General features: G+C 35.0%; 1 protein-coding gene across 8 annotated transcripts in view; it reads right to left on the bottom strand.

The window, feature by feature from the left end:
• GULP1 (GULP PTB domain containing engulfment adaptor 1) overlaps positions 1 to 18,855 on the bottom strand; it is a 152,295-nt gene that overhangs the window by 25,653 nt on the left and 107,787 nt on the right. For 7 of the 8 annotated variants that reach the window (XM_035536831.2, XM_035536827.2, XM_035536828.2 and 4 more), the window contains exons 4-8: positions 15,393 to 15,464; positions 7,005 to 7,103; positions 4,330 to 4,467; positions 2,556 to 2,672; positions 2,079 to 2,171 (exon numbers count right to left, since the gene is read on the bottom strand). In XM_035536831.2, coding sequence (XP_035392724.1) covers positions 2,079 to 2,171; positions 2,556 to 2,672; positions 4,330 to 4,467; positions 7,005 to 7,103; positions 15,393 to 15,464 — 519 coding nt within the window. The remainder of the gene's footprint in view (positions 1 to 2,078; positions 2,172 to 2,555; positions 2,673 to 4,329; positions 4,468 to 7,004; positions 7,104 to 15,392; positions 15,465 to 18,855) is intronic. The other variant, XM_035536830.2, reaches the window with a different exon arrangement.

Consider the following 18,855-nt stretch of genomic DNA (forward strand, 5'->3'; position numbering starts at 1 on the left):
TCATCAAACTCAGTTTTGGATATTTATGCTGCTTCTTCCTTACACTGAAAATTTTCAACCTACATGTTGTATCTGTATGTACTTGCTTTTATGCTAGCACAATTGATGGCTTTAATTTAATTGATACAATCTAGTTTAAAGCAGACCTATTTGAATGATGTCTCTTGGTAAAGTACAAAAGTTGATAGTGTTTGGTGGATAAGACTACGTTTCTATATATAATCTGAGAAAGACATTTTCCTAAAAATGTTTACTTTTTATTGTTGAGTGCGCATCTCATCAAAAAATCACATAGGTTGGAAAGTCACCTAATCCAAACTCCTGCTCCAGCAGGATGCATTTCACTGGAGCTGCTGAGGAACATGCCCAGCAAGGTGTTGAATATCTCCAAGGTTATAGATACCCCAGCATGTCTGGGCAAATTATTCCAATATTTATCCAGACAATTTATCTAAGACTATTTTATTGTGGAAGCAAAGTAGATATTAAATAGGCTGTTAGTTGGCTCTTACTGCAATTCTAGTCATGAGAGAATTCAGAAATTTTTAAATTAATGATTATTTAATATTTTAATATTAGTAATCATCAATAATTAATATATCATTTTGTTGTAGCATGATATTTAAGCAACATACATATTCATTGTACCAACAGTAATTAACAATAAAACACTACCTAGAGTTTACAAATCACTGTTCCATCTTAACACCGTCTTTAATAATGGATAAGACACTACAGAATTAAAAGAGAAAAGAAACACGAGTGCATGCTACACACACTATAGGATATTTTTCTTGGTCATTATTAATACATTTCTTTAATTTTTTGCTACATGTATTTACCTAGTTCATTAATTTAAATGAAAGAGAACCATGCCCATGATAAAAGACTTCAGTGTCTGCTTAATTGAATTAAAAATACATTTATATTCATAAATAAAACAAATTATAATTAAAGCTAATTAAGGAAAATATAATATTTTTACCAAATTGATTTTAAATGTAGCATATGGGAAAAGTTTATCTCCTTTTATTGAATGATTCATAAGTGAGAAGACATCCATAATTAACAGTTTTAACTGTGGGAGTTACGCAAAACATTTATAATTTATTGTGCTCTCTCTACTAAATAGACTTTAGGAAAATGAAATGACCTTGACTTTTCATCATGCAAACAAACATCTAATCAATATTAAGGAAGCCTATAGACACTACTGAAAAATTGTCATCACTATAAACATACTTTTACATTGCCCAAATTTTTGAACATCCATTTAAAGATAAATGGTGCACATTCAGGGTGGGAACAGGGTGGCCCAGGGTACACAACTTAAAAGCAGTATGTCTTTTTCTAAGATTTTAGTATAAGTACATTAAGAAGTTCAATTTATTTCTACAGTTACCTAACAGTGTATAGAGAGAATAAGCTTTTAAGAATGGGAGAGCCATTAGGCTCAATCTGCAATGCAACTTGCATTTTTAGGGGTCCTGCCTAGACACAAGACACTGTCAATCAGTCATTTAAAAATAGTTTTGTCATCTATAGGAACTGGAACGAGCATTAGAAATTTTGACTGTTGAGGAACCCTTAGGTGATCCTTTTTACCTGCCATGCTAGTTCCTGAGGCCCTAATGACTCCTCGAAAGACAGACAACAGTTTTTAGAAGTCATTCAGAAAGCGGAAGGTGTAAGTAACCATATGCTTGTGACAGAAAGTTTGTAGAAAAAAAAAAACAAAGCAGTGTTCTCGAACCCGATGCTTTCAGTTCAAAACAGAGTTCTTCATCCTTAGCTAGCATGCTTAGATATCTGCAAAGGAGTAGTTACAGTCTTTATGCAGCAACAAATAGGTGTGACAAGACGCTTGAAGAACTGCCATATATTGAGACTGCCATTTGCGCTTCTGTTGTGTCACAATCTTACTGTTACTTCAGTACTGCACTTCTACAGATTTGTGACATGACCACTTGTATTAATCATAATCACTGGAAACAACATGGATACTAATAATTATCAAAACACAGATGATTATAAATTTAGAATAACGTTAGATATAGGAGTTACGTTCTTGTACTTACTGGAGATGCATGTACTTGTGTTATTCTTAACTGATTTTCCAAATCCTGAACTTTATTCTTCAGTTCTGTGTTTTCAGTTTCTAATTCTTGAATCTACAAAGCAAGTGGTTATTGCAACAGCTATTGGGATATTCATTCATTTTAACAATATCTATAACTTGTCCATTTACAATAAGCTTTATCTGGGTTTTGGTAATTTAGAAGTAATGCTTATCTAGTTATCTGATTACAAAAAATAATTAAATCTGAACATCTGTATCTTATATATTTCAACATTTCATTTCTGTTAGTCACCTCAAAAAGATGGAAGAACAAAATATTGTTTCATGCTTATCAGGTCTTTATTTAGTTTTCTTTTTAAGTATCTGTTGAAATTCTTCCTAATCTGAGAATGGAAATAATGTTGTCTTAGAAAACATAACATAATTACAGCAGAATGTTCCTTTTATCTATTTAGAAATTATAGTTCAAACTTACTCTTTTCTGTAAACCTGCTATTTGTTTTCTTGTCTCAACATCTTTTCCTCCGGACTCCAGAAATTTTCTGTAAGCCAAGTCAAACGCTTGACCGATTGTTAAAGTTATCTCTTCTGCCTTTACATAGAACAAATTGAAAGTAGTGCATTAAAAATATTTTTATGATTACTTCCATTTCAGATGATCACAAAATACTTTACACCATGTATCACGTTCAAAGGGTTTGCTTCATCTGTCATGAAATCAACACTGAAAGGAGCATGGCAAAAACTCCTTGGCAAAGTACAGAAAACATTATGAAAGCAACATAAAAATATCCCAGCCTCTTCTCCATCAGCACGACATTCAGTAAAGGTGTGTGAAGACCTCAGGTTTAGAGGACGGGGAAATTAATGCCTCTGTTAATTAGGAAACAAAAATAAAACGACCTTTATAACAAAAATACAAGAAACTATTTTAAGCAAATTAGACTGATTAGACCAAAAAAACCTTACAAGGGACCGCTTTAGAGAATAACTGTTTAAGTTAGCAAAAGAGAAGTGTAATGGATAGAGAGAGTATGCAGTGCTAGCTCTCTTCTTGGAAAGATAACGGCTGGCTGTGGTGGTGTCCTTTGAAATCTGAGGGTGCTAGTGAACAAAAAGTGAAAGGAAAGAAGAGAAGTACAGTAAATGGAATATCAGGGCAGAGGGAGGAAAAGGAGGGTTGGCTTTGAAGACAAACATCTGTGCAGAAACTGCAAGGTCAATTTAAAATCACACGAATGTGTGTAAAAAGGATAGAAATGGAGAAGAAATGAACAGATGTGCACAGCAATTCTGAACAATGTCTACGTAATAGAATGATATATAATTACATGTCAATTCTATGTAAGTGAATATGCAACTCTTTTCTAAAAAATAAAAATAAAAACTTAGTTCCCTAGTGTTTTCTTTGTATATCTTAGCTACTGCAGAACAAATCAGAAAGAGAGGCTCTAGATAAAAACAAAAAACAAACAAACAAAAAAAAAACCACACACCTAACCACCACCACCAAAAAAAAAAAACAAACAAATTGCAACTAAGCATCGTTTTTGGTGTTGATTCCAGTATTTTTATTTGTTAATTACTTTCTGCCAAGGAAAACACATGACACGTTTCAAATAGACACCATTTTCTTCATTTCCTATCCTGAAGTTTATATACATATATTTTCTGCTATTGCACATTACTGAACAGTTGCCCTGCTTTATCTCAGACATGAGAGAATGTCAGTGGTTGGTGAAACTAATTCTCTGGTAGCAGATCAAGGCACTAAAAGCTTGACAGACGTGGCAAAGGGGTGGGAGGAAGGACAGAGAAGGGGGCACTGCTGTAATAAAAAATTACAAAAAACTGAGGAAGAGAGGCTGGGGCAGACACATCGGCAGAAGTGCCTGTGACGGTATCTCAACCACAGGGTTGCAGTAATCTCTGCAAAACAGCTGTGCAAACATTTCAAGCTTGGTGGGATGCACTCTGTTCTCTGAGAGTATTTCACATCCTTGGCATAGGATATTGAGCTGGGGAGTAAGGATTGTCCCAGAAAACCATCTTAGACCAAAAAAGAAAAAGACTCTCCTTTAAATTAATGCATCTAATTTACAAGGCACTATATTAGCAAGAAAGGTTATATCAGAGAGCCCAGTTAGCAAGCAGGCAATTTGCCTTTGTTAACCATTCTTGCTTTATCTTAAAAGCAAATGCCATAACCGGCACCCACATTCTTCCAAAGAAGAATCTTGCATACTTACACACTTTTCACTGTCAAATACATAGCACAGATGCTTATTTGATTCTGAGTCTTTGCATATAAATGTAAATATCCTCTTGTCAGTTTTATCATCAGCACAAAATGATATCCTATGGAGTTGGCAATTGTGCTGAACCTCCTGCAAATAAAAATAAAGATTATTTTCAAGGAATTGCTGCTATACTTGCTTGGGATACAGAAAACCTCTGTATACAAGAGAGAGCCCAAGAAATGGACTTAAGAGTATAACAAAAGTTAAACTCAGCTTGTCTAACAAATATTCCCATTTTTATTGAATGTAAGCAGGAAGTTTTTATTTGGATACTGTTTATTTGGACAGTAATTTCTATTCTAGAAAACTTTCTTTTTTCTTTGTGTCCTTGTGCAATATATTTAGGGACTGATTACGTAAAATACTTTCTTCTTTATCCAGATGCAAACCATCTTCAGATTTCATCATCTCCCAGGTTTTGCTAAAATGGTTGTACTAAAATGAGTTACTACCTTTTTACCTTAAGTGCAGAAAACAAAAATAAAATGAATTGTTATCTAGATACAGGACACTGAGAAATAAAGTAGAAATCTTAGTAATGGCTTATTTAAGGTGTAATATAAATAGCTTTACACATTATTATTTACATATTGTAGATACTGTATTTCATTTTCCACTAGAAAGCATGTACGAGCTACTTAAAAAGTTGCAGTTGCAATGTTCTTCAGCTAAGAGAGCTTGATGAGACTGAAATAAAAAAAATTGTTGTTTTTCTTCAAGTCTCTTCTTGGTATTTTATTTTATTTGGCTTATTACATGGGAAAGCAGTATTTGCTTTAAAGGAAAATATGCAGTTTAGATGTGAACTATTATCTATGGAAAAAAAGTTTCTATGCAGCACTGGGCTTCCCAGATTGCAATTAACTCATAAACAAAGACATGCCCTCTCTGCACTCAGCATTTTATCCAAAAATGTACCATATGGCCAATCTTTTCCCCTTCTCTTCCCCCTGCCCTAACTGGGTTCTCCCTTCTCAATCTTTACAGCTATTCTTCTGTGCATCCTATTTCTCTAGTGTCCCCAAATCTCTCACACAAATTGTTCCCATTATAGTTCTTTAATGGAGTTACCATATGCTTGTTTTGGCTCTTTTAGGTTCATAGATCAGTGTAACCACAATTAATAGTCATCACATGAGCAATAACCAATATTCCTTTGTAATGACACTGATGTTTCAAAAACACACTGAAAAAAATATTGTAGTCAGTGACGATAATACAGAATTCAAGTAATTTCCTAAAGCATCAGTAAAATTTGCAAAAAGAAAGAAACCTTGATTCACATTTGCTATTACACATAGCTTTAAGAAAAGAAAGGGGAGAGGTAAAAAGACTGCTCAGAGCTGATAACCACTGGAGTTTGTACTTACAAAGTTGTAATGAGATTAAAATGCTCCTATTCCCCCAAGACCAATTGTCCCACAGCTTTCTGTTAGTCTCTATCTTTTTTTTTCCTTTTTTTTTTTTTTTTTTTCTCTCCCATTTAAAACTGTTATTCTGAAATGGCTTTTTCCAGAACATGTGGTTTGGTACCCCCTTCTGCCATACAACATAAGGAGGATGCAAAAGCTGCAATGAAGTTGATGTGGATATTTTTATTCCCTGTGCTTATGAATTACTGCATTGTGGTTGTATCACAAGTTTGAAGAGAAAATAAGTTGCCAGTAGATACAGCCCTGAACAAACACTAGCTTTTCTCCAAAGGCAGTATCACTCTCGGAACGGTCATAATTATTCCAGAACTAAAAAGTAGCAACAAACAGTTCATTCAAATCCAAAATGCAACATATGCATAGAAGACTTAAGAGCACTCATCTGTTACAAATTGCTGACTACGGAATAATTGCTCATTTAGCTTGATCATATTTATGTCATTCTTCTTGTTTGAAGTCTGTGAGAAGGATGTTTTTCTTAGTATGTAACCCCTTCCAAAATACCAGAGCAAACAAACAAACCAAAAGCCCATCAGTGGGATGACACAATGGACCACAACTGCTGAAAAGGCAGGAATTGTTAGATGAAAAGCATACAGTAGTCCTTATGGCCCAAAGCTTACAGACAAATGGATAACACCTGAAAACATATGCATTCTAGGGAAGGGGGGACACAATAATAAAACTCAAAAATACCAGAAGGGAAAAAAAAAATGAACGAGTTAAAGAAAGTGAGGTGCAATTCCAAAGCAGCATCATGAGGAATGAGTCACTGCAAACAAACCATCTCCTCACATTCACAAAAAACACCTACGTGGGGGCACCCACACCATGGCAACCACTTGGAATGGAATTCACCACATGCATATTAACATATAATTAACAATGCATTTTCATCTTCCTCAGAGTTTAAAAGTCCTGGTGTGGAAGGATTATAAAAATTAAACACAGTAAAAATTACACAGTAAAAATTAGCACAGTAGCTAAAGTCTGTATTTCTGGGCATCATGTACCTTCCTGGGAAGATGTTACCTACATGTTGTAAGAGGAAATGGCATTTTAAGACAACGTTTTCATCAACAGATTGGCTTTTGTTGTAATTGTTTTTAATATATAACAATATAAACATTAAAAGCAGCAAAATCCATATATAGTTACTGCTTTAGCATCACAAATAATAATCTCTCTTACCTTTGTTTTTGGATCTAAAATTTTTACTCCATAGATTGAAATTTGTAATTCAACTTTGGGAGTCTTCTGGCCTTCAGATTTCTTGATATGTCTTGCAAACTATAAAATGAAAAGCATTAGAGCAATCATATAACTAATAAATGTATTTATTTATTTAATTACTTCTCATTTCCTCTTAACTCCTGCAAACTGGGGCTCTTTCCTTTCTTCTCCAACAAGCTCTTACAAACACCACCAACCATTCCCAGTCATATTTGGTCACACAACAGCATTTCTGATTGCATACTATAGAATATTCCTATGCATAGGAAACTATAATTTTAAATTATTTAGCTGATTCTCTTGAAGATATTATCTGTAATTTATGCACTTAATTTACAGTGTTACATCAGATTACTAGAACAGTAGAAATACGAAAACCTTCCGACAGTTTGTTAACTGCTTGGTTGTTTAGCAGGGAGCATTATTATTTTTTTCCACATTACACTAATCCTATATGCATTTCCATACAAAGTCATGAAGGGTATGTATTGTTTTAAGAAAATTAATTCTTTTAAACAGGTTCAGTGTGAAAGCACTACAGCTGTCAACACAAATATTTGATCTATCATATTCTCAGGATCTATTTGCTAACAGTTCACTAGATGATGGCCAGACATTTCCTACAACTGGGTCGTAAATCCTATTTAATATATTTTCTGTCCTTTTATAAATCCTTTTTTAACAGCTGGATCTGACTTGCCTTTCCTTCATGAACACTGTGTACAAAATAAACAAAGAGCCTAAAATTTGCTACTGCTGTCAAAAGAAGTGTCATGAACTTAGGTAACTTTCTCAGCAAAGATATGGCATTGCTCTGCACTTTGCTCTGTTACCAGCCCTTTTCCTCTCCAGTCTTTGACAGCTGGGAATGCTCCTTTCAAATGTATAAATAAGGACAATAACTCACTGAGGGCCAGAGGAGCTGGAGTCTCTGCTTGGAACCTATATGAACACACTCGAAGTTGTACCATGCTTCCAAGTTAGTTAAAAACAAACCAAAAGAAGTACAAAAAAAAGCCCGCCACAGTGAAAACCCCACACCACTCTCAAAACTGATCCTTAAATCTTACTAGCCATTTTGTATTTCAACAGCTGGGCTTGCTACAGTCACTCACCAAGTATTTAATGAAGGTTTGTACATGATGACTTCCTAGAGAAAACCAGCTGTTCAAAAGTTCAGCAAATCTGAACTAACTTTTTGTTCTGCCTGTCTTCAGTGTCATGCATATAGCTCTTGCAATTTATATGTCCTTTTACTCCTACTTGTCTTCAAGCACATTTCTCACACATTTAAAGTACACTTTTAGTACAGTCTAATAACAACCCCCTAATCTTTATTTTACTTAAGGTGGGTCATCGAATATGAAGTTTTTATTTTAAAAATATAGTTTTAATTGAAAAAAATGAAACAGCTTTACAGGCACTTTGGCTATCAATATTTATTGACTTTCTACGAAACTTCAAAGTTGCTGTAGGAAAAATATTTTTCTTTAATAAAAATTAATCCAACCACTCCTTCCCCAAAGACTTAAATGTTATACTACCAGTTAAACCTGTTTGATTTCTATACCTCTGCTTTAAAAATATGTGATAGGCCAACAAATGTTTTATTAGCATAGACTTTTTTTTAAAGGTGAATATAAAATTAAATCATCTTTCAGATCATTTTCATACCTTCGCATTTTATTTTAATTTGTCTTTCATTTCTGATTTATGGTTTGATTATAAACTTTTAGGGGGTAAAACTTCAAGGACACACATGTTGCCTTTTAACAGTACAACAGGGCTCTGTGCTTGGCTTACTCTGATACATGTAAAACTGAATGACCACAAAACACACGCATCACCTGGAAAGCTTGGGCATTTCAATTCCCAATGCACATCATAATGCACAAAACCATACCTACCCCATAAATAATAATCCCAGAGCATGCAATGAACCTGAATGAGCCTTGAACCTGAATGAACCTGAATGAACGCTAGCTTCCTGGTCCCATTCATTATAAGGGAGATGCGCACAAGTATTTCTGTGCAGTAGTTAACAAGAAGGATAAATAATATTTAATTTTACTGAGTTAAAGCCACAGTGCATATTAAGAATGTTGATGAAAGGCTTGGGTTTCCAACTTTAATAATCTCATCAAGGACCTGAACAGCTACAACATGAAAACAATTTTAATTAAGTGAATCTGAGTAACTTACACAAGTTTTAGAGCAGCTGGCCAAAGCTTGCTCCAAGTAGTCAAGAAGTCTTATAACACTGAGGAAGTTCCAGAAGATGATTCCTGCCAATACTAAATAAGGGTAAACAAACTGACCCTACCACGTCTCTGCTCCCAAAAGGTATATGTAAGGTTGAAGAACTGAAGAACTTAAGCAAAATGAAATTAATGATGATCAAAAAGCTTTTTTAAAGAAAAAAAATGCAGCTTGTCAAAGTAGACAAGGTATTTGACTAAGCCTTGCATGCCATTATATTCAGGAAATGAAGCAATACAAAGAAAGTATTAGTGAAGTTAGTCTCCAGATGCAGTTATAAACAGGAAATTGTCATTGGGCAGATATGTTTCTAATGTATTCCAGCAGGGTTTATTTCTTAAGCATGACAGTATTGAAAAATGACCAGGAATAAAGTAATTACTAATAAAATCTGCAGGCTGAAAAAAGATTAAAAAATGAGAGAAAAAGTTACTAATGATATGTAGTGAAATCTCAAATCATTACAGAGCAAGTTTGCAGAATAGCAGTACTGATCTAGTGGCAAATAATGTAAAGAATACATTGCCAGTATGCAAACAAGCCACCTCTGGTGCAATAAAACTTTGCAATCATACATTTGGGAACAAAATTTCTTTCTTTAGAGATTAACCTAGGAACAAAGAATTAAGTAAGTCTTGGTGTCACGGTAGGCTTTCCACAAACTGTAGACTGTTCTCATGATGCAATGATCAGGAAGAATAATGCAATCCTTGGATATTTTAAATTAGTCCTTAAGAAGACCAGAGAGGATGCACTGTATCAACTGCTTGTGAAATCACAACTCAAATTCTACATTCTGAAGTTTTCAAATTCAGAGGAATGCTGACAAAATGGAGAAAAGTTACTAAATATTTGCAAGAGTTAGCAGAGGGCCAGAAAGGCACTTTATAAGCAGCTCTATCAACTACAGAAATGGTGCAAATCAAAAACAAGTTAATCATGGAAGACATAAGGAAAAGAATCTCTTCACCATGGATATCCAAGAGAGATGAACAAGCTTTTAAATCAAAGGTTTACTGAGATCCAGTGACTGAAAAGTACACGTCGATAAATTCAGAAAATGTGTAGCTATTTTCTTAATGCTTTTCCTGCCCACTCCCTGATCTGTGTAATGATACCATACAGATACAGACAAGTAATTTTATTTGCACCTGACCTCTTCAGAATGCCTGGTTCAGCCACCTCCCAGACTTGTGTAGGTTTTGACCAGCAGACCTGAACCCATACTCAGGTAACTGCCACTTGACTTTTTTCTCCTCTCCCTATTACTTCTATGTGTTCATTCTTGCTAACATGGTGTTGTGGTTTAACCCGGCTGGCAGCTAAACACCACACAGCTGTTTGCTCACCCTCCCCCCTCCCTCTCTGGGATGGTGGAGAGAAACGGGAAAGTGAAGCCTGTGAGTTGAGATAAAGACAGTTTATTAAGACAGGAAAATAATAACAACAATAATAATAATAATAGCACTACTAATAATAATGTGTACAAAACAAGTGATGCACAATACAATTGCTCACCACCCGCTAAACGATGCCCAGCCTATTCCTGAGCAGCTGGCCACCCCGGCTAGCCACCCCTATATATTGTTCAGCATGACGCCAGATGGTATGGAATACCCCTTTGGCCAGTTTGGGTCAGCTGTCCTGAGTCTGTCCCCTCCCAGCTCCTGCTGCATCCCTAGCCTGCTTGCTGGCAGGACAGAGCGAGAAGCTGAAAAGTCCTTGGCTTGGTGTAAGCACTGCTCTGCAACAATTAAAACATCAGCATGTTATCAGCACTCTTCTCATCCTAATCCAAAACATAGCATCCTACCAGCTACTAGGAGGAAAATTAACTCTGTCCTAACTGAATCTAGGACACATGGACTCTCGGGGGCCTCTGGACACAGGAGTTTTACACTCCTCATTTTGTCCTTTCAGCACACACTGCAAACAAAGTAATATTCATAGCTCATGCAGTAACAACATTATTTAAGAGCGTAAAAATCTGTAGCCTCCCATTGGCATAAAAGTGGACAACGATACAAAATTATAATGAATCATAGCATGGCTTGGGACAAGATACAACAGTCCAAATTCTTAAGCAGTTAGCTTATACATATACTGTTCTCAGGCAAGACACCCAAATTTGGCCCAATCATAGTATGAGCAGCTCAGTAGAATGAGCTGGTTTTTATTTAACTGCTTTAGAATTAACATTGTACTTTAATATAGTTTAAAATAATTTAATTCCCTTTAAAGGAAAGCAAGACATACAAATCAATCTATTTTCTATGGTATCATTTTGCTTTTAAATGAAAGAAAAAACTTCCATGTGTCTTATCTTTTATTAAAGTAGCAGGGAAAATAACATATTTTCATATTATTATTAAAAATATATTTGAAATGCTTATGGCATTGAGCATTAGTAAACTGCAATCAGAAGGCTGATTAGCAGAAACAACATGAGGAAAATAAACATTTCAAAATCAGACAGGAGCTTCAGTTAAAAAAAACAGTAGTTAAAAACTTTTCTGCCAAAATCAATTTTAACTTATGCATATCAAATCTATGTGCCTTTATTTAATATATACACTTCTTTTGGTGATTAAGAAGAACCATGCAATGTCAAAGGTGGAAGTTTCTATGATTTGGGTGCTAATCTTCAGCCGAGGCTACAAAGGTTCAATTCCTTCATTTTACACAGACTTCCAGTGTGTCGGACACCACACGTGCCACTTCATGTGAACATCTATAAAGGTGTCTGTTGGGGGGTAACACAGTTATCTAAGCTGAAAGACAGCTTTCTACCAAACTTTGAGAAGATGATTTTCCTCTACTTTTTCATAACAGCATTCACTATAAAGAGATGCCTGACGAAAACAGTCACCATTTCTTCTAGGTCCTATTATGGTCCAAGCTCTCATGCACATCTTATGTGGATCTAATGAAATTATGATATTTCAGGTGGCTTCAAAGTGATTAGTGCCACTTACAGAATCTCTGTTCATTCATAATCACTGAGCAGGAAAGTGGGTAAAAGAGAACAGCCATAACTGAAACAAGAACAGCCCAAAACACAAGTGTTTACTTCCAGTTTCTCCCTAACCCTGCTCAACAGCACTTTCTTACTAGGGGTCTGGTTATGCTGCCCTTTCCATCTGTTGTGCTGATCACAGAATCGTCTAGGTTGGAAGAGATCTCCAAGATCACCCAGTCCAACCTCTGACCTAACACTAACAAGTCCTCCACTAAACCATATCACTAAGTTCAACATCTTAAAGACCTCCAGGGATGGTGACTCAGCCACTTCCCTGGGCAGATTGATCTTGCAATCTCTTCTCACCTCTGGCAACCCTTCAACTTTTTGACAAGGTCCAAATTCATTTCTGCAGACTAATTGAAATATTATGTCCATCCTTAATTAAAATAACATATAATTTTACTTTATTTTATCAAGTGTGATTTGACATTTACACATTTGACTAACATAGACTTATTCTGATCCAACATCTTGGTACCACTTTGCTGAGTATTTATTTCATTTTATAGATTTAACTAGAAAACTGAAAGGAAAAAATTGTTTGTAACAAATTATGAGAACAGTCCCCCTTATCTTAGAAATGAAAAAACACACTTGAAAGTATTAGTGTACAAATTTCTTCTTTGTCCTGCAGTACTGCCCCAAGTTTGAAAATACAAGTGAAAATCCTGACTAGATAAAAACTTTGGACAACCTTCCAGAAAAATTAAATAGAGATACTTGAAGCAACTGTATATTCAACGTTGGAACTGAACCAGCAAAACTAGCAAGTATTTAGATAGCAGTAGTAGTTGCATTCAGGATTAAAAAAGTAGAATGAAGCATCAAGAAAATGTAAATTCTTCCAAGTTATTTTATTTTACTACAGAACATCAGCCCCACCTGCTGGTGAAAGCAAGTTCAAGGAGTTGCATACTAGTTTTGCAAAACTTTATTTTTGGCAAGTGAAAAATTCTTTGTTGTATGAGTGGAAAGCTTTTGGTTTAAAGAAGTGAAGAGGTTCATTACAAATGTATTTTCTCATCTAGTTTGATGATGTGATGAAAAAATAGCTTACAGTGACAGTATTCAAAAGGTTGTTAATGCAATGCTCTCCAGTTGTAAAAGTAGCTCCCTGTGCTGTCATATTTTTTTTATATTTTTTCTAGCTATTAATTTTCATTAAAAAAAACTGTGATTAAAAAAATTGTGATTAAAAACAATCTGTATATAATCAAAAATACAGCACCAGAAGCTACATACTTTAAAATATATATAGCAACTCTCTCACTCCAAAAAACACTAAGAACTTTTCCTTTTAATATAAGGCATTAGCTTTCAAGCTGTTTTGCTTTTTTTTTTTTTAAACTAACATTCTCTAAAAAGAAGAGATTTGTGTTAATAATAAAACTCAGTATCTCTAGGCTTCTCTTCAAAGAATTCCGATACAGAACATAAATCAACATTTTATGTTGTAAGTATTCAATAGCTTGAGGATTACTTCAAACATAATCTGTTTTTATTTGCTCTCTGAAATTCTGTTCCAATATTTTTCAGTTGTTTCCAAAAATTATCTTTAATTATTTTGAGTTTTCTAATCAGCTTGAAATTATATGAGATTCCATGTAATATTTGTCAATTAAGCTCCGAACTTCCAAGTCTGAAGAAAATGTTGCCACTCTGTCAGCAGTGATGCTGACACACATCTCCAAGGTGGTTTATTTAGGTAACACACATAAAAAGTTAAGACAGCTATTTATATACTCCATCAGCAGAAGAAGAATATACTGAAAATTCCTACTTGAAAATTTTCATGCTAGGGTGCCAAATGTTTTTACCCAAGAAGGAAAAAATAGTTCTGGATCTTCATGCATGTCAGAGAACATGAGATGGTTAAAATCCTGGTTTCAGAGCAAAGTATTTTAAGGGACCAAATCTTATAATCCAACATACCAAAAACCTGTAGTGTTCAGCAAAAGCCCAGGGTATCGTGGATCCACCAGTGAATTGTCTTGATAGACAGGGACACTCAGCAGATGCTTTACTTTAGGAGGAGTCTAACATAACATCTTAAAAATGAAATTGAAGCTTCCCCATGCCAGGCTATTATATTAACATTATTTTTGCACTGAGCTAACTTTGTTCTGCATAGTGTTATTGTATAAATGGAAAGGATCCAATACAACAGGTTTCACTTCACTATTACCTGTAAACTGTGTAAGGTACATACAAAACCATACACTTTGTTTCTACTTGCAGTATGCTGCTTCTGTTAAAAAAAAAGGATCATATCTACATACACTTACACTTGAAAACATCTAGGCGTTAATGTCTGACAACTTGCAATACAGTACATCTTTTTGGCATAAAAGACTAAGAATTGACTAAGCTAGTCTTTAAAGGCAGCTGTACTCTTTTTAGTAGAACAAAATGACAGTGACGAACTGTTTCAATACAACTGAACACAATTACTACGCAGTTGTGTAAAGAAAGCTTATTCAAGGGAACCCTCAATCTTACAAGTTGAAGTACATGAAGTGTGGTTCATGCCCTTAATCCCCTGACTCCCCCCCCCCCCCCCCCCTTTTTTTTTTGTAATTATGGTAATAACACAGAATCAAGATTTTCCACATAGACTCCCTAATTTTCCATATATTTCAGAGGGGCTCTTGTTTAAATGAACACTGAAAATCCTAGTAGTAGTTATGGAAAGTACAATAATAGGCAGAACAATTTTTACAGCTAAATAATAAACCAATGCTCGAGTAGTATATTCAGCAGCTTAGCACAAACCAGCACAATTCCACTGTGAGGTGACTTAGCAAACAAACCAAATCAGCATTTCCCACCACAACTCATAGCATTTGGAGAGCTTTAAAGATATTGGCTGTCACTAACAGTAAAGTCAAAGCTGTATCTGATAATATGGACACAATAGGGAAATGTCTACACTCCAGTGAAAAGTCAAGTAAAAGTAACTGCTTCCAGAACTCATTAATTTATCTGGAAACACCTGCAAACTGTCTTATCTGTGTGAATAGCTTAAGAATACATTCTATTTGTATTTCATTACAAAGGTTCCTTACCTTTAACTTTCTAACTGCATCTCTGACAACTTCTGTGCCTTTGGGCTGCTCTACCTCCGTGCTGCCAAGAAACTGAAAATAGCGTAATTGTGAGAAATAAGATAGGCCCGACTCAAGTAAATATACTTCCCAACTATTTCCAAATAATATTTTGGAAAGACAATCATTTCAATAGTTAATAACATATCTATACATAGCCATTCGTAATCAAGAGAGTAACAAGAATTAAATTATAGTCAGACAAACAACAGTTATTAAAAGCAGCTTTTAAAACCATTTTATATATTTTGATCCTATAACAAGTCATGAATTACAGGTTAAGTACCTTTTTCCACTGGGAAACTGTCATTCTGGCAATATCTCTTTTAGAAAATAATGAAAACATACAAAAACAGGGATATAAGATAATTCCCACTGATCAAAATGGGCCAATGATTTAGACTAGGTAACTAAAAATTACATACCGTGGTACAAGACAAACTAAAAAGGACTGATTCTAGTCTTACAGCTGCTTGGTACAGTAATTTCATAGATTTAAAGGAAACAGGTCCTAACTTATATTAAGGCTCAGATTCAAAGAATTTTTAATACAGGTTACTTTTTTTTTTTTTTTTTTTAAGTGGAAACCAAACATACACCTGTGAATACACAAATCATGATATTGCTACAGGATCTTACCATTTCTTTATTTGTACACTGAAATTCCTTTACGTCCTTCTGTGCAGTTTTGCTTGTTTCTACTAAACTTTATGAACATTGAGATAATCCAGCTCAAACTGCATTTGTTTGTGTAATAATTATGGATTGCCTACCTGATTTCAACATTGAAGTACACTTGATTTAGTCACACCATGTACCTGTAATATGCCAACATAATGCTAGCAAGAAAAGATGAATACTCTCTTTTCTCTGAAGAATACAGGCTTCTCTGTGTGACACGATACAGAAAGGTTTTATAACTTTTAATTCTTAGCAGTTTCAAAAGCAACTTGAGTTTGTCAAGCTACAGATGCTTTCAACACTAACTCAAAAGTTTGTTTGTTTTTAACTTTACTGAAAGACTATATTCTCAAGCTGTACAGTGGCAAAGAAACTTTGCAGCTCTACCAATAATTAAGTCTTATTATAAATTTGCTACTGACAGAAATGTGTTGTGTCACCTTGAATACAACAGGGTGTAGATCAACACACAGTGATCCAGACTCATCTGCTGTCAATGCTCCCTGATACTATAACTTTCTAGTTAGGAGACCAAAGTTTTCCAATAACAAAGCAGAAATCTCTATTGATTTGTTGTCTTTCATGTAACAACTCCAAGCACTTCAGTTAAGGGATGTGCTCTTCCCTGGAAAAGTGAAAGCTTCAGAAAATGCATATAGAATAAAAAAGAATGATACCTGAATTACGAATACTGCATGTGACACACAGACATGCATATTTATACACCACACACTTGGCACAACATGAGGCAAAAGTATAATTGCTGTAGGTTTTGTGACTAGGCAGAGCTGAGGCGTTACTACGTTATATATACAGTACAGGAATCCTGCATAAACAGAGGAAATAACAGCTGCAGATGTGGACAAGGCTCAGATGAACAGCAAGCAGAGGTCCCTGCTGTGTGCAGTGAGGTGGAAGAGCGTACTTCAGCTTCCTCCTCTTTGGACAGTTTTGAAACTTGCAGCTCCAGGGGCTCCATCAGTGTAAGCAGACCGATACTCCTCAGTACACACTGAGATTGTGTCAAGTGCCCTTCTAGATGTCCTGGGGTAGCTGCCTCACCTGCAGCCCCTTCCCTCATTTCTGATCATGGAGGGGAGGGGGCACTAGATGTCTAAGTACAGAGAGAAACTGCTGAAAGCACAGGTTGAAATGACTGATAAACCCCCCCAAAAATACATACGATTTGTGTTTGCTAAATATGTTATAAAAGAAATCACCAAGGCTTGAAGTATGTAGAAACATCATGAGCATTATATCAATATTTATGGAACATAATGTCACTAGCACAGATTCTCCCAATCATTCGCAATGCCCTACCTTCCAGATGAACATCCATTTTGACATTAAATATCGCTACTGAAATTTTTAATACACTCAGCAATTTGAACTTAGAATTACAGCTTATATTTATCAAACTGTTCAGCATAGGGAAATACAGCAAGACGCATTTAACCTATAAATATAAAGGAGATTTGTAGCATTACTGTCAATATCACTCGGAGATGAGGAGACCATACATGCCATGGGTTATATGGTTTGCATGTGATATATATGTCTGTTAACTGCAGTTCTACTTTTTGTTCTGAATTTTAGTCATAACTGCTTACATTTCATGTCTGACCTCCATAAGCTCTTTTTTTTTTTAAGATACGGTAATCAAGAGAAAAGAGCAAATATTCTGAACGTTTGTATTAATTAGACTGATTTATTTTGGGGCAAAATATTAGCAGAATTTCAAATCAAGACTACTTATTTTCTAATTACAATAAAGTACGAGTATACAATGTAAGTTTAACATATAGCTAACATATTAACTAGAGGCTCTTTACTGCATGCTGTTTCATCTGCTTTGCACATTTTCTATGTCATCTGCTACACCACTGCATTTTTTTCATATTAACTACCAATTCTTATGGCATTACTCACAGTAGTTAAGCAAATACATAAACTGAGACTTTAGATGACAAGCTCAATGGCATGATGGCCACTGTGTTTGTATAATCCCAAACATAACTGATGCTCTGTCACCTCTGGGACTTCAAAAATAATAAATAACTAATTCATCATCCTCTTAAATCTGGGAGATGGCTATTTCCTTACTGTCTTTTCAGTAGATTTTTCTCACTGAATCTCACACAGAGAGTACAAAAATATGTTATACCTGGAATCCAGTACAGTTGTGCCATTGCAAGTATAAATATTCATAGTGGAAGAGGTTCTAGAAGAGAAACTTCAAATCAAAGTTGATAAATATTAGATTCCCATTTTCAAGACAAGGGTCCTTTAGGAAGCAGATTTGTAGAAAGATGGGTACTTGTTAAGTCAGTGATTGCTTTGATCACTTCAGGTTCTGTCCCACAGCTGGCTCTGCAGAACCATCTGACACAGAACACCACCACCATGAAACATAACTATTCCTGAAAGTCAAGCTATTACTACTCCTTAATATAATCGCTGAGTAGAGAAAATAATGTACCACTTCTCCTTCAAATCATTCAGTATTAACCCTAAAAGCAATTTAATAAGTGCATTAATTTATTAAGTGTTCATTAACATTAAATACATAATACAGGTTAAAATATTTACATGTGATTGTGTTAGAAATGTTTACTCTTTGCAAGTAGTAAAAGGCTTCTTCAAATTGGTGCACTCTGTGCATAATAAGCCAATTCAAACAAAAAGGCTCAGTAAGTTAGTCAGATGTGCCACCAGACCCATCTCTGTAAATATTTATGTATTA

The sequence above is a fragment of the Cygnus atratus genome, chromosome 6 (assembly GCF_013377495.2).
Source record: "Cygnus atratus isolate AKBS03 ecotype Queensland, Australia chromosome 6, CAtr_DNAZoo_HiC_assembly, whole genome shotgun sequence".
Lineage (NCBI taxonomy): Eukaryota > Metazoa > Chordata > Aves > Anseriformes > Anatidae > Cygnus > Cygnus atratus.